Genomic DNA, 21,718 nt, shown 5'->3' with positions numbered 1-21,718 from the left:
GCTATTTAATTTTATCTTTAGGACGAAGAGGATGCCAGATGAATAGAGGTGGAGTACGATGATATCGCTTTACAAGAACAAAGGCGATATTCAGAATTGTAACAACTATAGGGGCAACAAGTTACTAAGTCATACCATGAAAGTTTGGGAGAGGGTGGTGGAAGGGAGGGTGAGGAGGGCAGTGTCTACATCCGACAACCAATTCGGGTTCATGCCGGATCATTCTACTACGGAAGCTATCCACCATATCAGGAGATTAGTGGAACGGTACAGAGATAGGAAGAAGGATTTGCACATGGTGTTTATTGACCTAGAGAAAGCTTATGACAAGGTTCCTAGGGAGGTTCTTTGGAGATGCCTGGATGTGGAAGGTGTGTTGGTAGCCTACATTAAGGTGATAAAGGACATGTATGAGGCTGCTATGACTCGAGTGAGGACTGTGGGAGGTGACTAGGAGAACTTTTAGGTTGTTATGGAGTTGCACCAGGGTCTGCGCTCATCATGTTCTTATTTGCCCTAGCGATGGATGCACAAACATGCCATATTCAAGGGAAGGTGCCATGGTGTATGTTGTTCGCTGATGATATAGTTCTGATTGATGAGATGCGATGCGAGGCAGCGTTAATAAGAGGCTGGAGGTTTGGAGACAGACCCTTGAGTCTAAAGGTTTCAAGTTGAGTAGGACTAAGACAGAATATTTGGAGTGTAAGTTCAGCGATGCGTCGGGGGAAGCAGACATGGACGTGAGGCTTGACTCGCAAGTAATCCCCAAGAGAGGAAGTTTCAAGTACCTTGGGTCAAGTATCCAAGTGGATGGGGAGATAAAAGAGAATGTCACGCACCGTATAGGAGTGGGGTGGATGAAATGGAGGTTAGCATCTGGAGTCCAAGAAGAGGATGTCACTCACCGTATGTGACAAGAAAGTGCCGCCAAAACTTAAAGGCAAGTTCTTTAGAGCAGTGGTTAGACCTGCCATGCTGTATGGAGCTGAGTGTTAGGCAGCCAAGAATTCTCATACCTAGAAGATAAAAGTGGAAGAAATGATGACGTTGAGATGGATGTATAGGCACGCTAGGCTGGATAAGATTAGAAATGAAAATATTTAGGAGAAGGTGGGTGTGGCTCCCATGGATGACAAGATGCGGGAAGCGAGGTTTAGATGGTTTGGGCACGTGCGGAGGAGAAGCATAGATGCCCCGGTTAGGAGGTGTGAGTGGTTGACATTGGCTTGTATGAGGAGAGGTAAAGGGAGGCCTAAGAAGTATCGGGGTGAGGTGATCAGGCAGGACATGACGCGACTTCAGATCTCCGAGGACATGGCTCTAGATAGGAAGGTGTGGAGGTCGAGCATCAGGGTTGTAGATTAGGAGGGAGTCGAGCATTTTTCTACGTTGTTCCGGGGGCGATGCTAGGCTGATAATGTTTCGCCTTGGGTTGTTAGTGGTTAATGTAGTTTCCACACTATTTTCTATGGCATTATTACTGGTTATTGTTATTGCTTTTATATCTATTTTCTTTTTCTTACAATGTTGATATTATTTTTCTGACATCTGTTGTTGTAACTGATCTATTGTCTATAGTTTATTTTCTTCTTCTTGAGTCGAGGGTCTTTCGTAAACAGCCTCTCTATCCCTCCGGGGTAGGGGTAAGGTCTGCGTACACTCTACCCTCCCCAGATACCACTTGTAGGATTTTACTGGGTTGTTGTTGTTATTTTGTACTGCTTTATGCTTTTGATCCTTCCTTTTCACTGCTGGTGGTAAAGGGGATTCTTTGGTGCATTATGACCACCATGATTAGAGATTCTTCCTCGACCATGGCCATGACCACGACAGGTGTCACAACCCCATTTCTACCATAGGCCGTGAAGGTGCCCAACGTTGCGGTTAGGCAAGCCAACTATTAATCAACACGTCAATCGATAGTCCATCACATATTTTAGTACAAGTGATGAAATAAATAAGCAAAATCGATCTATCTTCATAGTAAAATATCGATATTATCTTAAATGTTTGAATGTGGCCGAAATATAAATCTGAATATCATAACAAAAATGCAACCAAACACCACAAATCCAGGGGCCCACACGCCCGGATTTCGAATATTCTCGAAGATAAATATTACCCATAGGACTACAAATTCAAATATATAATTTATTCCAAATTCCATGCCTCATTTCGTGATCAAAACTCAAAATTATCATTTCTAGGTTTCTTCCAAAAATCCCACAATTTCTACTATTTTCCATTTTAATCCATATATAATCCATATATTTAGCTCACAATGAGTATGAATCACTCACCTTATGATAGATCATGAAATGGCTCTTCCAAATTGCCCAAAAATTGCCTTAGCAAGAGAGAAATAGGTTGAAACGAGCAAATTCCTGATTTGCTAACTCATACACTGCCCAGTTGTCCCTCTTCGTGATCGCGAAGGCCAACACAGCCTTAGCCAAAATCTCCTTCTATACGAATACGAGGGACCACACGTGATCGCGAACCCAGGCCGGCCAAACCTGCGTGAATGCGAGCCAGGCTCCGCGATCAAGAAGGGCAATCCTTCTAGTCTCTGAACATTCTCTTCCACGATTGCGAATGACCTCACATGATCGCGATGAGCAACCTTCCAATATAGGCCAGACACATCGCATTCGCGACCATCAATACACGAATGCGAAGAACAACTTGACCACCAAATGTGAACTCGACGCCTTTCTGCAATCGCGGAGAACAATGCCTTCTCCAGCTCCACACAACACTTCGCGATCGCGATACCTTCTCCGCGATCGCGATGCATACCCCTGGTACCAGAAACCAGCAAATGCAAATCTAAGGGAAATGGTTCGAAACCATCCTGAAACACACCTGAGGCCCTCCAGGACTCGTCCAATCATAGCAACCAGTCCCCATACTTTATCCAAACTTGTCCAAAGGCTCAAAATGCCACGAATAACATCAAAACCAAGAATCAATGACCAAAATCCTTCTCTTAACTTTCAAACCTTCAAACTTTGTCAAACAAGTCTGAATCATACTTAGACATTTCGGATCATAACCAAACTCCGCACTCAAGTTCCAATCAACTAAATGGACCTATACGAGGTCCCGAAATACCACCTGGAGTCTGATAACACCAAAGTCCACTCGAAGTCAAACTTAGCAAATTCAAGAATCTTGAAAATGCAAACATCTGGCAATTAGCGTTAAATCGCTCCCGGACCACACGATACTCAACCCGAATATACGCCCAAGTCTGAAATCACCTTACAAAACTATATGAATCGATGTCATTTACTCAAAAGTCAAACATTGGTTAATTCTTCCAATCTAAAGCTTCTGAATTGAGAATTATTCTTTCAAATTAACTTCGAACTTCTTGAAAATCAAAATCAATTACACATGCAAATCATAATGCATAAAATGAAGCTACTCAAGGTCTAAAACTGCCGAATGACATGCTAAAGCTCAAAATGACTAGTTGGGTCATTACATCCTCCCCCACTTAAACATATGTTCGTCCTCAAACATGACAAGAGTCGTTTTCAAGCTGTCAAATCACTGTATAACTCATCATGCACATACACGTGCCACCTTAATTCATATAAGCACATTAGAACACCTCTAACTGAAGATCCTTCCTGTGACCTTAACCCACAAGCCTAAGAACCAAATTCCAATATCCAAAATTTCCCATAAGGTCCGATAATTGCATACATACACTGTATCAAACACAATGAGCCATATCCAAGAAAAATTATACACCCAAGATGTAACCACACGATGTACCGCATAACTCATATGCCCATATTAATATCTTCCAATTGTAGTTGCTTATTATCGAACCCACTACTGGTAATATACCTCATGACACATAAAAAAACTTGTTCCAACCCTTGCAATACTATAATGATGAAAAAGATGTGCAGAAATTCATAACCACCTGTCAAATCAATAAATCATTGACTTCTATCACTCAACAAGAACCATTACCAAATTCTGAGTTGATTAGCGACATTCTTCCTTAAAACATACATTATACAAATCTGATTGCACTGATTCCAGGTCAAATAGCCTCGACTCACCCACCACAAGCTGCTTAACTGACATGCCACATCAACCACCATCAAAAATCTCATTTGACGTGATCCATGCGCCAACAAATCACCACTCGAGTATGACCAATTAGGAAAGAAAACCCATGTACCAGAACTATCCAGCCCGCATAACGAATAAAACAACCAAATAGATAAGTACAAGGAATTATACTGAACATCTCACCATTGCAACGTGCAAACCGATCCATAAATTGTCACGCCCCGAACCTAGGAGCGAGACAAGCACCCGGTGCCTCACCTAACCTGGCGTACCAAATTGCGACTAAGGGACTCTGAACATATAATGTCATACTTTGACGATGGGGCCACCTTGCAAGACAATTTGCAAAGCAAAATATAAAACTGAATGGAAACTAGCACTAACTAAACATCAATATAAAGCTAGGCCGACAAGGCCGTCATAGCTACTACAGCTGACAAACCATCAAATATACATACCAGGCCTACAAACCCAACATACTGCACTAACCAACAGGATATGTCTACAAGCCTCTACTGATAGATGTACTATGATCGGAACAGGGCCCCGACCTACCCATAACATATATACAGATATACATAAGATGTACACAACACTCTAGACCTGGTAACTCCGAAAGACATGGAGCTTACCGATCAGGCTGAACTCGGGAAACACCTACTGAGGAGATCTACTCGTCTGTCTATCTGAACCTGCATGCATGAAATGCAGCATCCCCGGAAAAGGGACGTCAGTACGAAATAATGTACCGAGTATGTAAGGCAATAACATAACTGAAAATCGAAACTGAACTGATAATATAATAACTGGAAGTAACTGGGAGTCAAAGATGATCTGGAGATATACTTACCTGCTGATACTGACTCAACTCCTTCAATATAGTAAGTAAAATAATTGTACGGCCTTATAAGGCTTGGTATATATATAACTGCTCTGCCATAGTAGGCTCGCTCATAGGCGCTCGGCCATACTAGGCTATGTATCTCGGCCATGCTGGGCTCGCTCATAGGCGCTCGGCCACAGTAGGCTCGGTATATAACTTTCCATCTGATCAGAGGTTGCCCAATAGGGGCCTGCCCATCGATTATAGCTCGATGGTAATGAAAATACTGTAATACTGTATATATAGGCTTGCTGCTCTCTTGACTGGAAGAAGACAATACTAAAATTGAATATAGAGTCTCAATAAGGAATAATATTGTAACTTATGAGACTAGAATAGTGTGAATAAATTCATGAATATGAACTTCTCTTTTTGTCTCATTACTAACACATGTAGCTACGAGATCATGCCAAAATGAAGGAAGGCTTAGCCTTAACATACCTTATCACAATCTTTCCAATCACCAAGTTGAACTCACCTCTTCGCACCTTAATCTACAAGAATGATAATAATACTATCGTTAAGTTACGAAAGGTACAACTATCGCACAACGAACGACAAACCTATTTTGTATTAAAACGGGCAGCATCTCCCCTATAATCCTTACTTCCTCCAAATTCAAGATAACACCAACAATACAAGAACAGAACAATAACAACATATATACATCATTTTACAGCCCTATATACACCATCAAATACTACAAAACAGCCCAACACACCCCAATCTCTTCGTACACAAAATGACCACCGTAGTAGTGTCAAACGGCACGAAAATGTTATGACGAACGACCAGCCAACCACCCTACATTTATATGGTGTTTATAAACCCACTTCCTCCTCCAAAACTCCACAAAATAGTAGTAAAACACGCAGCCCAACAGCAACACAAAACAGTCCACAAAACAGTCCGCTACAAGTGAATAACTCGAACTCACGGCTTTCCGATCACCGTCCCGTGAGTTCTTACAAGTATAGAACGACTTACCATGAATTTACAGAAGAAAAACTGGATGAAAGAGAGCAGTAAACTCACCTTATTTGTTGGATAACTCAGCTCCTATCTTGGTTCTTCAAACTCTAGGTTTTACCTCCAATTAGAACTTGAAAGGGAGAGAAAATCAATTAGGGTTTGTGGGAAATTTTTGGGAGGATTCTTTGCAGAGCTTATGTCTTGTTATTATGCTCTATTTTAAGTCTAATATATGAATAAAATAGGCCCTTAAAAGGCCTCTTTGGACGACCCGAAATGGCCCATTTTTGGGCTTTCATTTAAGCAAGTAGGTGACACACCTACTTGTCACCTAGCAGCTTGCGCAGTATCGCAAAAATGCCCATATCTCATTACTCCGATGTCATATTGACAAACGGTTTAATGCATTGGAAAATAGACTCATAGATCTTTAATTTGATGGGTGGAACACCCCATAACTCTAAGTATATTGGGAGAAAATCGCAGTTACATTTGACCCAAAGTTTCAGTAAAACTTATGAATGTAACTTGTGATGACTTTCATCGACTTTTGTTCCACAACTCTCTTGACTTCAAAACTTAACACACGGATGTCATACGACTAATATAAATCATAACATAATCTCCTTATCATGTTAAGCACCCTAGTCTCACCCCAAAGGTATATGTTATAACATTCCCAACTTGTCGACTTTCGACGAAACATTATTTTCTTCAATTGCTTTAGCTTCTGAACTGTCCAACCCTCTTTGTACTTGTTGTTCATGATCTTCAATATTTGTAACCTCAGAGGTAACATGATTAACTTACTTTATATACTTTTAAATATTATCTCATTTTTGGTCCTACATTATTTTGCTTACGACGCATTTTTACGTACGAAAATATAGGGTGTAACATCACTCCCCCCTTGGGAACATTCGTCCTCGAATGTTTACTCTTAGAGACTTTGGAAAATTTTGCCAAAGTATCCTTCGTACACTAGGTTAAAACCAACCTGCACGTAGCCAGAAACATACTATGCATGCCACATATGGCCAATCTTTATAAATAGCAGCAATTTGCCTCACCGACCGTAAATCATAAATATTGAAAGTGAAAAATAAAAGCTTACCTGATGACCTGCTAGCCTACATAGAGCTATGTTGTAGCGTCCCATCTCGAACCATATCTTCAGTTTGAAATAGGTGGGGGTATTTAGACTTCATTTCTTCCTCCGATTCCCACGTCATCTCTTCTACATTCTTGCTCCTCCATAAAACCTTTACGGAAGCTACCTCCTTATTTCGTAGATTGCGGATTTGTCGGTCTAGGATGGCAACTGGAATTTCCTCGTATGACAAGTCCTCTGTAATCTGTACATCATCCGTGGGCACCACTCGGGTAGGATCGCCAATGCACTTCCGTAGCATAGATACGTGAAAAACCGGATGGACAGACTCCAATTCTGAGGGCAACTCTAACTCATAAGCTACTTGGCCCACTCTCCGAATGATCCTATAAGGCCCAATATACCGTGGGCTAAGCTTGCCTTTCTTGCCAAACCTCATCACGCCCTTCATAGGTGATACCTTTAAGAATACCCAGTCATTAATCCTGAACTCTAAGTCTCGTCGCCGCACGTTAGAATATGACTTCTGACGACTCTGAGCTGTCAACAGTCGCTCCCGGATGAGCTTTACTTTCTCTATGGCCTGTTGAACCAGGTCTGGCCCATATAACCCAGATTCCCCAACATCAAACCACCCTATAGGAGATCTGCACTTACGCCCATATAAAGCCTCGTACGGAGCCATCTGAATACTGGAGTGGTAACTGTTATTATATGCAAACTCGACAAGAGGTAGATGTTCATCCCAACTTCTTTTAAAATCCAACACACATACTCGTAACATATCCTCAAGCGTCTGAATTGTGCGCTCGGCTTGTCCATCAGTCTGTGGATGAAAAGCTGTGCTGAGATTCACCTGAGTCCCTAGACCTCTCTGAAATGACCTCCAAAAATGTGCTGTAAACTGAGCCCCACGGTCAGATATAATAGAAACTGGTACTCCGTGTAGCCGCACTATCTCCTTAATATATAACTTTGCATAATCTTCTGCTGTATATGTAGATCTGACCGGTAGGAAGTGAGCTGATTTCGTGAGCCTATCGACTATCACCCATATGGAATCGAACTTACGATTAGAACGAGGTAAACCCGTGATAAAGTCCATGTTTATCGCCTCCCATTTCCATGTCGGGATCTCTATAGTCTGCATTAGCCCTCCAGGCTTCTGGTGCTCTATCTTCACTTGCTGGCAACTAGTACATTAGGCGACAAACTTAGCAATGTTCTTCTTCATATCATTCCACCAGTACACATCCTTAATGTCATGATACATCTTCGTCGACCCAGGATGGATGGAATACCATGAATAATATGCCTTTGACATAATCCTATCTCGTAGCCCTGCTACATCTGGAACACATAAGTGACCCCTATATCTGAGAACCCCATCTCCCTTTAGCTCTAACAGTGGCTTATTCTGCTGCGGAACTCGCTCTCTCAGCTCGACCAACTCTGGGTCCTCGTACTACCTTTCCTTGACTTCCGCTATGAGGGATGATTTTGTAGTGTTTTGGAGTACAACTCCACCATCCTCAGAATCTACTAACCGAACCCCCAACGAAGACAATTGATGAATCTCTCTAGCTAATTGTCTTTTCTTGGGCTCTACATGTGCTAAGCTACCCATAGATCGGCGACTTAAGGCATCTGCTACAACATTAGCTTTCCCTGGATGGTAGAGAATGTTAACATCGTAATCTTTCAATAACTCAAGCCATCGCCTCTATCGCAAATTCAACTCTTTCTGCTTGAAGATATATTGTAGGCTTTTATGATCAGTAAATACATCAACATGAACACCATATAAATAATGCCGCCATATCTTAAGTGCATGGACAACCGCAGCTAACTCGAGGTCGTGGGTCGGATAATTCCTCTCGTGCTTCCTCAACTGCCTTGAAGCATACGCAATTACCTTCCCATGTTGCATCAGGACACATCCTAACCCAACACCTGATGCATCACAATACACGGCATAACCCTCTAGACCCTCTGGAAGTGTTAGAACTGGAGCTGAGGTCAACCTGTTCTTAAGTTCTTGGAAACTCCGCTCGCAAGCCTCTGTCCATTGAAACTTAGTTTCTTTCTGTGTCAACTTCGTCAATGGTGCCGAAAGGGAAGAAAAACCCTCTACGAACCTCCGATAGTATCCTGCTAAGCCTAGAAAGCTACGAACCTCTGTCAGAGTGGTAGGTCTAGGCCAAGATTTCACGGCCTCAATCTTCTGAGTGTCTACCTTTATCCCTTCATCTGATACAATATGCCCCAAGAATGCTACAGACTTCAACCAGAACTCACATTTAGAAAACTTAGCATATAACTTACGATCACGGAGGGTTTGGAGTACCGCTCGCAGGTGGTCCGCATGCTCATCCTCTGAACGGGAATAAACCAGAATATCATCAATAAATACTATCACGAACAGATCTAAAAATGGCCGGAATAGGCTATTCATCAAGTCCATAAATACAGCGGGTGCATTAGTCAACCCGAAGGACATGACAAGGAACTCGAAGTGGCCATATCGGGTCCTGAAGGCTGTCTTCGGAATATCTTTTCCCGAACTCTGACCTGGTGGTACCCCGACCTCAAATCTATCTTTGAAAAGCATCTAGCCCCCTACAACTGATCAAACAAGTCATCGATCCTTGGAAGTGGATACTTATTCTTAATAGTTACCTTGTTCAGCTGCCTATAATCGATACACATCCTCAGCGAGCCGTCTTTCTTCTGCACAAATAGTACTGGTGCACCCCAAGGTGAGGTACTGGGCCTGATGTAACCTTTCTCCAACAAATCTTTTAATTGCTCCTTCAATTCGCCAGGTGCCATTCTATATGGAGGGACGGATATTGGTTGAGTTCCTGGAAGCAAATCGATGCTAAAATCAATCTCTCGCTCTGGAGGAATACCTGGAAGCTCATCTGGAAACACATCTGCATACTCTTTGACTACGGGAATAGACTGAAGTGTAGGTATCTCAGCATCTGCATCTCTAACTCGCACAATATGATAAATGCACCCTTTTGCGATCATTTTCCTCGCCTTCAGATAGGAAATAAACCTACCTCTGGGTGTTGGTGTATTACCTACCCATTCAAGGACTGGCTCACCCGGAAAATAAAATCTGGCTGCCTTTGCTCGGCAATCAACTGTGGCATAGCAAGCTGCCAACCAGTCCATGCCCATGATAGCATCAAAATCCATCATTTCTAGCTCAACTAGGTCAGCTGAGGTCTGATGACTACAAATTGTCACCGTACAACCTCGGTAAACCCGTCTAGCAATAATCGATTCTCCGACCGGTGTAGATACCGCAAAAGGATCACTTAGTATTTCAGGCACTATACCAAACTTCCTCGCGACAAATGGGGTAATATATGATAAAGTAGATCCTGGGTCTATCAAAGCATAAGCATCGTGAGAGCAAATGGTTAATATACCTGTCACAACGTCTGGTGAAGACTCCTGGTCCTGTCGACCCGCTAAAGCATAGATACGGTTCTGATTACCACTTGAACTGGAACCTCTACCTCTGCCCCGACCTCTACCAGCCGAAGACTGAGACTCGCGCCCTGAAGGATGCACGGACATAGATGATCCTGTTGCTGAACTCGCTGGTTGTACCATTCCCCCCGAATCTCTATTTGGGAAATCCCGCATCATATGCCCTGGACGCCCACATGTATAACAAGCATCAGAACCTGCTCGGCATTGGCCCAAGTGTCCTCTACCACAGATGTCACACCGTGGAGAAATGACCATGTCTGCACAGATCCTCGCTGTCACTGCAAACCCGATGCCCGTGAGCTCTCACCTGGTCCTGACTGAGTATAGCGGTCATACCTGTAACCCTGTAACCGAGGTGGCGGAGGCCTAGGTGGCCGTCCGAAGTACTGGGTCCTATAACTACCCTGAGATTGCTCCTGAGACCTAGGAAATCTCATCCTCTTACGTTGCCCTTGCTCAGCCCTCTCTGTACCCTGCTGCCGACGCCTACCCCTTTCTATATTCTGGGCGAATGCCTGAATCCGAGAGATATCCATACTATCCTGCAATGCAGCGGTGGAACATGCCTCGGTTAACTCTGGGGCTAACCCTGCTATAAACCTGTGAATCCTGTCCCGCATAGTAGCAACTATGGATGGTGCATATCTGGCCAATGAGTCAAAACGGAGACTATACTCTCGAACACTCATATTACCCTGCTTGAGGGATAGAAACTGATCGACTCGAGCCTGTCGGATCTCCCGTGGTAAGTACTGGTCAAGGAAGGCATCTGAAAAATTCTCCCAAATAGCTGGAGGTACATCACGTCCCCTGGACCTCTCCCATCCCTCGTACCAAAGGATGGCTATATCTCGGAGTCGAAAAGCTGCTAGCTCAACTGCCTCTTTCTCTGTGGCATGCATAACACGAAAGATCCTGTGAAGCTGATCTATGAAATCCTGCGGGTCCTCCCTCTGATCTGTCCCCATGAATTCTGGGGGACTCAAAGCAATAAACTCTCGGACCCTTGAACTCCTAGACCCCTCAAAAGTTCCTGCACTAGCTGATGCCCTAGCCTGTTGCTGGGTAGCTACCAACTGTGTCAACAAATGCACCGCACTTCTCAAGTCCTGATCTGATGGAAGTGGAGGGGGAACTGGATGTGCGGTTTCCCTAGGAATCTCCGTAGTTGGTGGAGGAGCCGGTAATGGCTGAGTAGGGGTCTCACCTTGAGCCTCAGACTGGGCCCCATCTACTGGGGTTACCCTGCTGGTCCCCTCACTTACTGCTGTATCTCACCTCTGGTTAGCCGTAGTCTTCCTAGTCACCGTCATCTGTGCATGCAAACACCAACACATAAGTTTAATTCAAATTTCCTATAACTCAGTTCTATGGCACGATTTAGATTTCAAAGAAGGGTAACCAACTCCTAAATGCCCTGTAGTGCCCTGCTTATATAATGTGGTGCACAACACATCTATAAACAAGACTCTACTAGACACGGCTTGTAGACTCCCTAGGATAGAACTGCTCTGATACCAAGTTTGTCACGCCCCGAACCTAGGAGCGAGACAAGCACCCGGTGCCTCACCTAACCTGGCGTACCAAATTGCGACTAAGGGACTCTGAACATATAATGTCATACTTTGGCCACGGGGCCACCTTGCAAGACAATTTGCAAAGCAAAATATAAAACTGAATGGAAACTAGCACTAACTAAACATCAATATAAAGCTAGGCCGACAAGGCCGTCATAGCTACTACAGCTGACAAACCATCAAATATACATACCAGGCCTACAAACCCAACATACTGCACTAACCAACAGGATATGTCTACAAGCCTCTACTGATAGATGTACTATGATCGGAACAGGGCCCCGACCTACCCATAACATATATACAGATATACATAAGATGTACACAACACTCTAGACCTGGTAACTCCGAAAGACATGGAGCTTACCGATCAGGCTGAACTCGGGAAACACCTACTGAGGAGATCTACTCGTCCGTCTATCTGAACCTGCATGCATGAAATGCAGCGTCCCCGGAAAAGGGACGTCAGTACGAAATAATGTACCGAGTATGTAAGGCAATAACATAACTGAAAATCGAAACTGAACTGATAATATAATAACTGGAAGTAACTGGGAGTCAAAGATGATCTGGAGATATACTTACCTGCTGATACTGACTCAACTCCTTCAATATAGTAAGTAAAATAATTGTACGGCCTTATAAGGCTCGGTATATATATAACTGCTCTGCCATAGTAGGCTCGCTCATAGGCGCTCGGCCATACTAGGCTATGTATCTCGGCCATGCTGGGCTCGCTCATAGGCGCTCGGCCACAGTAGGCTCGGTATATAACTTTCCATCTGATCAGAGGTTGCCCAATAGGGGCCTGCCCATCGATTATAGCTCGATGGTAATGAAAATACTGTAATACTGTATATATAGGCTTGCTGCTCTCTTGACTGGAAGAAGACAATACTAAAATTGAATATAGAGTCTCAATAAGGAATAATATTGTAACTTATGAGACTAGAATAGTGTGAATAAATTCATGAATATGAACTTCTCTTTTTGTCTCATTACTAACACATGTAGCTACGAGATCATGCCAAAATGAAGGAAGGCTTAGCCTTAACATACCTTATCACAATCTTTCCAATCACCAAGTTGAACTCACCTCTTCGCACCTTAATCTACAAGAATGATAATAATACTATCGTTAAGTTACGAAAGGTACAACTATCGCACAACGAACGACAAACCTATTTTGTATTAAAACGGGCAGCATCTCCCCTATAATCCTTACTTCCTCCAAATTCAAGATAACACCAACAATACAAGAACAGAACAATAACAACATATATACATCATTTTCCAGCCCTATATACACCATTAAATACTACAAAACAGCCCAACACACCCCAATCTCTTCGTACACAAAACGACCACCGTAGTAGTGTCAAACGACCCGAAAATGTTATGACGAACGACCAGCCAACCACCCTACATTTATATGGTGTTTATAAACCCACTTCCTCCTCCAAAACTCCACAAAATAGTAGTAAAACACGCAGCCCAACAGCAACACAAAACAGTCCACAAAACAGTCCGCTACAAGTGAATAACTCGAACTCACGGCTTCCGATCACCGTCCCGTGAGTTCTTACAAGTATAGAATGACTTACCATGAATTTACAGAAGAAAAACTGGATGAAAGAGAGCAGTAAACTCACCTTATTTGTTGGATAACTCAGCTCCTATCTTGGTTCTTCAAACTCTAGGTTTTACCTCCAATTAGAACTTGAAAGGGAGAGAAAATCAATTAGGGTTTGTGGGAAATTTTTGGGAGGATTCTTTGCAGAGCTTATGTCTGGTTATTATGCTCTATTTTAAGTCTAATATATGAATAAAATAGGCCCTTAAAAGGCCTCTTTGGACGACCCGAAATGGCCCATTTTTGGGCTTTCATTTAAGCAAGTAGGTGACACACCTACTTGTCACCTAGCAGCTTGCGCAGTATCGCAAAAATGCCCATATCTCATTACTCCGATGTCATATTGACAAACGGTTTAATGCATTGGAAAATAGACTCATAGATCTTTAATTTGATGGGTGGAACACCCCATAACTCTAAGTATATTGGGAGAAAATCGCAGTTACATTTGACCCAAAGTTTCAGTAAAACTTATGAATGTAACTTGTGATGACTTTCATCGACTTTTGTTCCACAACTCTCTTGACTTCAAAACATAACACACGGATGTCATACGACTAATATAAATCATAACATAATCTCCTTATCATGTTAAGCACCCTAGTCTCACCCCAAAGGTATATGTTATAACATTCCCAACTTGTCGACTTTCGACGAAACATTATTTTCTTCAATTGCTTTAGCTTCTGAACTGTCCAACCCTCTTTGTACTTGTTGTTCATGATCTTCAATATTTGTAACCTCAGAGGTAACATGATTAACTTACTTTATATACTTTTAAATATTATCTCATTTTTGGTCCTACATTAGTTTGCTTACGACGCATTTTTACGTACGAAAATATAGGGTGTAACATCACTCCCCCCTTGGGAACATTCGTCCTCGAATGTTTACTCTTAGAGACTTTGGAAAATTTTGCCAAAGTATCCTTCGTACACTAGGTTAAAACCAACCTGCACGTAGCCAGAAACATACTATGCATGCCACATATGGCCAATCTTTATAAATAGCAGCAATTTGCCTCACCGACCGTAAATCATAAATATTGAAAGTGAAAAATAAAAGCTTACCTGATGACCTGCTAGCCTACATAGAGCTATGTTGTAGCGTCCCATCTCGAACCATATCTTCAGTTTGAAATAGGTGGGGGTATTTAGACTTCATTTCTTCCTCCGATTCCCACGTCATCTCTTCTACATTCTTGCTCCTATAGAGAATACGCATTCTTATCAGGCCTACCAATGGGCCTCCAAATCAATTCCGATCATCTCGAAATAGGCAAATAGCCTTCCAAAGATCTACAATGACCTCATTTGTGATGCATGCAACAAGCTATCAAATTTTGAACAAACATTCACAACCCACAACCGGAGGAATAGTCTGCCTCTCAGAAATAAACTCTCCAATCTGTGACAGTACCAGAATCTCCATAAATGATCTCAGTCTCTCCCACATAAATGACTGGCATGTCATACATAAACAATCACCCATGGAAGATACTCCCATAACCTTGCGCACTAAGTAGAAAAATCTCAACATCAATGGATGTCATTCCCCAACTCCCACCGGAGCCGCGACGGCACCTAACACTACTTGCTAGGCAAGCCAATAGTCACGCAATAACTACAAATTTGAAAAAACAAGGTTTAATAAACTCAACAGTGGAAATATAATGAAATATCTAAGAAGCAACAACAAAACTACTACAACCATCCCAATGATTTGGTGTCAACGAGTACATGAGCAATACTGAATATCAAAATACAAACCAAATCCACAATACAACTATCTGGAAAATAGAACAGTAATAAGAGAAATAAAGGAAAGAGAGTCAAGGTCTGCGGATGACATAGCAGCTACCCTGAAGTCTCCCAAATACTAGTAGCAACACGGCTCTAGAAATCACCACATCCAGATGTACCTAGATCTACACACGAAGTGCAGAGTGTAGTAAGATTACAATCGACCTTATGTACTCAATAAGTAACAAAACTAACCTTGGGCTGAAAGCGGCGAGGAGCTCAGAAGAAAACAGTCAGAGACTAATATCAATGACAACACATATATAATGATGACAGTAACAATAAGTAACTCAAAGGAATTATCATAATCAGCTCGTTCACATTACAAGAATTTAGACATGCTTCCAAGTATAACAATTAAAGCCCAACACTAATAAGAACATATCATTTACCAGCTAGCATGCGCAATGATATATCTATATGCCTACATGTCAAATATGCATGTCAAGTGAATGATTTCATGGTGGTATCCCCGAGTGCTCTCACTCTAAGCATACGCAAGGTGTCTGTGTCAAATGCCCACTTCATCACACACACAATCACTCAGCATTGTACGGGTGCCCGACATCAATGCCCCTCACCAAAGCACGGGTATATATATCATTGTGCATGCGTTCACTACTGGCATGTCAGACTCTGGAGGGGCGGATCCTGCCCAAGCAATAATCAAAAGCCAATATGGCCTGCTACAGCGTGAAGCCCGATCCAAATAGGAGTAAAGCCAATATGGCTTGCTGCAGCGTACAGCCCAATCCAAATAACACTCACAACACGACTCTAATACCCACCACACTCATCAACCTGTCAAGTCTTAAGGGCTCACAAATCTCATATCACTTATCCTAAATAGTACCACATATGGAAAATAACCACAATGTGTGATGTAACAAGGAATGATGAACAGAGACTGAGATATGATATACAAATGTAGAATCATGAGTGTATAATTATAGTTAAGCCAGATAGCCCAAAACAACAGAAATAGCCTCATTAGGTCTCAACCAAATAATCACATAGCCTAAACATGATTTATAACATGAATCATGACTCAGATAATCAAACAAGTAGGGAAAACATGGGTATAACAAGGTATGATAGCAAAAACAAGTCCGGTAATAATCTATAAGTCAACTCGAATCATGACTATCATGTGCACGCCCACACGCCTGTCGCCTAGCATGTGTGTCATGCCCAATACATCTCATATAGCATGATTCATAGGGATAATTACCCTCAAATCCAAGTTTAGATATGTTACTTACCTCAAAACGCGCAATTCAATACTCCAAAAACCATTACCTCGCGAATCAGCCTCTAAGCGACTCGAATCTAGTCAAAGCAACTTAATATTATCAATAAAAGCCATCAGAAACAATTACAAATGATAAAGCTAAGGTCTTGAATCAAATATGCAAAGTCAACCCAAAAGGTCAATCCCGAGCCCACACCCCAGAACCCGACAAAATTCACAAATTCTGAACGTCTATTCAATTACAAGTCCAACCATACTAATTTAATCCAATTCCATCTACAAATCAACCCCCAAATCACTAAATCTCACTCTCCAATATCATAGTCCCCAAATTTCACTTCAAATTTATGTAAACTAGGTGTAATAATCAATGGGTAATCAATAAATAACATCAAAAGTGATCAAACTTTACTTACCTCTTCAATTAGGATGAAAAGCACTCAGAAAATTGCCTTAGACCTAGCTTCATAAATCCAAAATGAGAAAAATAAATAAGGACCAAACCCTTGTTTATGAAATCTGCCCAGCGATCTCGCATCTACGTCCCCCAAATTTGCACTTGCGATACCGCTTTTGCGGTACAAACCACGCTTCTGCGTACTCAACTTAAATCCCGACCTATCGCTACTGCGGTAAAGTTCCTGCATCTGCGCACCCACTCCTGTGGCAAATATTCTACACCTGGCATCCCTAATCCTCCAACCACATTCTGCATCTGCGATTCCTTCCTTGCAGAAGCGCCTCTGTTTCTGCAGAAACATGTATGCATCGGCGATCTCCCTTCTCCCAGCCGACCCTGTATTTGAAGTCCTTCTCACGCATCTGCAGACTACTTCCGCATCTCCAAACCCATCTTAGTCTAACCTTCCTTGGTTTCTGCGTTCAAGTTGCCGCTTATGCGGCCTCGCACCTGCGGCCAAACCATCGCATGTGCAAAAGCATCAGGAACCAGAAACTTCTGCAATCCCCTAAGTCCAAACATGATCCGTCAACCATTCGAAACACACTCGAAAAGCCCCCTAGACCTCATCCAAACATACTAATGAGTCCTAAAACATAATACAAACCTACTCGAAGACTCAAATCATAGCAAACAACATCAAAACCACGAATTGCACCCCAAGCCAAGCCTAATGAACTAATAAACTTCCAACTTCCGAAACTCATGTCGAACCATATCGAATCAACTCCGAATGATCTCAAATTTTGCACACTAGTGCCAAGTGACACAACGGACCTATTCCAACTCCTGGAACCAAAATCTAAACCTGATATCAACAAAGTCAACTCTCGGTCAAACCTCTCAACCTTCCAAACCTTCAACTTTCCAAGTTTCGCCAAAAAGCATCAAATCAACCCACGGACCTCTAAACCAACACCTAGGCATATTCCCAAGTCCAAATTCACTATACAAAGCTATTGGAACCATCAACACATTATTCTGAAGTCGTCTATATAAAAGTCAAACTCCGGTTAACGCTTAAATATAAGCTTCCAACCATGGAACTAAGTATGCCAATTCACTCCAAAACTTCCTTAAAACCAATCCCAACCATCCTGACAAGTCACATAACCCTAAATGAACATACAAGAGAAAATAAATAGGGGAACAGGGCTACAATACACAAAACGATAGGTCGAATCGTTACTTTCTCCCCCTCTTAAACAAACATTCATCCTCGAACGGGTCTAAAATCATACCTGGGGTCTCAAATAAGTGAGGATATCTGCTCTGTATCTCCTGCTCGGTTTCCCAAGTAGCCTCCTCGACTGACTGTCCTCTCCAATGAATCTTCACTGATATTATGTTCTTTGACCTCAATTTTTGAACCTGCCGGCCCAAAATGGCCACTAGCTCCACATCATAAGTTTGATCCCCGTCTAGCTGCACCTACTGAATTCCAAAACATGCGACGGATCACCATGATACTTCCGGAGCATAGATACATAAAACACTAGGTGAACACTTGATAGACTAGGTGGCAATGCAAGTCTGTAGGCCACCTCTCCAACCCTCTCAATCACCTCAAAAGGGCTAATATACCTAGGACTTAACTTCCCCTTCTTCCCGAATCTTATCACACCCTTCATGTGCAAAACTCTGAGCAGAACCTTCTCACCCACCATAAATGGAACATCACAAACCTTTCAATCATCATAACTCTTCTGCCTGGACTGTATTATATGAAGTCATTCCTGAATCACTTTCACCTTCTCCAAGACATCAGGACCAAATCAATGCCCAACAACCTAGCCTCCCCAAGCTCAAACTAACCAACCGGAGAACGACATCTCCTCCCATACAAAGCCTCAATAAGGGGCCATCTAGATACTCGACTAGAAGCTATTGTTGTAGGCGAACTCTACTAATGAAAGAAAACAATTCGATGAACCTCTGAAATCCATAACACAGGCACATAGCATGTCCTCCAAGATCAGAATAGTCCGCTCGGACTGCCCGTCCATCTGAGGATGGAATGTTTTACTCAACTCTACCCAAATAACCAAATCTCACTACACCGCAGCAAAACTGTGATGTGAACTGTGTGCCTTGATCAGAAATGATGGAAATGGGCATGTTGGGCAGGCGGATAATCTCCCTGATGTAAATCTGAGCCAACCGCTCTGAAGAATAGGATGTCATCATTGGAATGAAGTGTGCAGACTTAGTCAATAGGTCCACAATAACCCAGACTGTGTCATATTTCTTCAAGGTCCGCGATAAGCCTACCAAAACATCCATAGTGATGCGCTTCCACTTCCACTCCGGTATTCCAATCACTGAGTCAACACTCACGGTTTCTGATGATCATACTTCACCTGTTGGCAATTCAGACACCGAGAGACATAAGAAATAATATTTTTCTTCATTCTCCACCACCAATAGTGTTGTTTCAAGTCACGGTACAGCTTCGTGACACTTGGGTGAATAGAATAGCGCGAACTGTGGGCCTCCTTAAGGATCAAATCTCTCAAACCATCAACATTTGGAACACAAATCAGGCCTTGATGCCACATAACACCACCATCACCAATCACAACCTCCTTAGCACCACACTGCAGCACCGTGTCCCTCAACACCATCAAGTGAGGATCATTAAATTGGCGAGCCTTGATACGCTCCAACAACGATGTCTGTGCCACAGCGCAACCAAGAACGCGGCCATACTGACCATACTATCAGCCTTCCTACTCAATGCATCGGCCACCACATTGGCTTTCCTTGGATGATATAATATGGTGATATCATAGCCTTTTAGCAACTCTAACCATCTTCGCTGCCGCAAATTAAGGTCCTTCTGCTTGAACAAGTGCTGGAGACTCTGATGTTCAGTATAGACCTTACATGGAACACCATACAGACAGTGCCCCCAAATATTCAACACATGAACAATGGTTGTCAACTCTAAGCCATGAATAAGGTAATTGTTCTCGTGAACCTTTAACTGCCGAGATGTGGGCAATCACCCTACCATCCTACATCAACACCACGCCAAGCCCAATATGTGATGCATTACAATACACGATGTAAGATCCCGAACCCATAGGCAACACCAACACTGGGGTTGTGGTCAATGCAGTCTTGAGCTTTGGAAAGCTCACCTCACACTCGTTGGACCATCTGAAAGGAGCACCTTCTGGGTCTATCTAGTCAAAGGTGAAGCAATGGACAAGAAATCCTCCACAAAACGGAGATAATATCCAGCCAAACCAAGGAAACTCCGGATCTCAGTAAAAGAAGACGGTCTAGGCCAACTCTAAACTGCCTCAATATTCTTCAGATCTACCTTAATCCCCTCACTGGACACCACATGCCCCAAAAACACCACTGAATCAAGCCAAAGCTTACACTTGGAGAATTCAGCATATAGCTTCTTCTCCTTCAAAGTTTGGAGTATGATACTCAGTTGCATCTCATGATCCTCCTGGCTGTGTGAGTACACCAATATATCATCAATGAACACTATGACGAAGGAATCAAGATATGGCTAGAACACGTTATTCATCAAGTGCATAAAGGTTGCTGGGGCATTGGTCAGCCTAAAAGACATCACCAAAAATGCGTAGTGACCATAGCAGATCCTGAAAGCCGTCTTCGGAATATCTAAATTCCAGATCTTCAACTGATGATACTCCGACCTCAAATCAATCTTCGAGAACACTCTAGTAACCTTAGCTGATCAAATAAGTCATCAATATACAGCAGTGGGTACTTGTTCTTAATAGTAACCTTGTCCAGCTGCCTATAGTCAATATACATCCTTATAGCACCATCCTTCTTCTTCACAAATAGAACTGGTGCACCCCAAGGCGACACATTAGGCCTGATGAAGCCCTTATCAACTAGCTCTTGCAACTACTCTTTTAACTCCTTCAACTTTATAGGTGTCATGTGGTACGAAGAAATAGAGATGGACTGAATGCCCAGCACCAGACCAATACCAAAATCAATGTCCTTGTCGGGTGGCATGCCCGGCAGGTCTGCTGGAAACACATCTGGAAAGTCTCTCACTACTAGAACTGACTCAATGGTAGGGGTATCAGCACTAGCATCCCTCACGAAGGCCAGATATGCCAAACATCCTTTCTCAACTATCCGTTGAGCCTTCAAATGTGAAATCACTCTAATAGGAACATAATCTAGGGAGCCTATCCACTCCAACCTTGGCACCCCCGGCAACGCCAATATCACGGTCTTAGCGTAAAAATCAAGAATAGTGTGACATGGAAACAACCAATCCATGCCCAATATCACATCAAAATCAACCATGCTGAGCAATAAAAGATCAACTCCCATTTCATAACCCCCAATATTCACCAGACACGACTGATACATATGGTCCACAATAATAGAATCACCCACCAGCGTAGATACATGA

The 21,718-nt window shown here is 42.6% G+C and overlaps 1 protein-coding gene across 1 annotated transcript; it reads right to left on the bottom strand.

Annotated features, from left to right (window-relative positions):
• Window positions 1-21,195: 21,195 nt before the first annotated feature.
• Window positions 21,196-21,636, bottom strand: LOC138902878 (uncharacterized). Its single transcript, XM_070190779.1, has one exon. It carries the CDS (start codon window positions 21,634-21,636, stop codon window positions 21,196-21,198), a length of 441 nt encoding a protein of 146 aa, XP_070046880.1.
• Window positions 21,637-21,718: the final 82 nt, after the last annotated feature.

This window comes from Nicotiana tomentosiformis, chromosome 12 (assembly GCF_000390325.3).
Source record: "Nicotiana tomentosiformis chromosome 12, ASM39032v3, whole genome shotgun sequence".
Classification (NCBI taxonomy): domain Eukaryota; kingdom Viridiplantae; phylum Streptophyta; class Magnoliopsida; order Solanales; family Solanaceae; genus Nicotiana; species Nicotiana tomentosiformis.
This window is presented reverse-complemented; position numbering and strand designations above follow the sequence as displayed.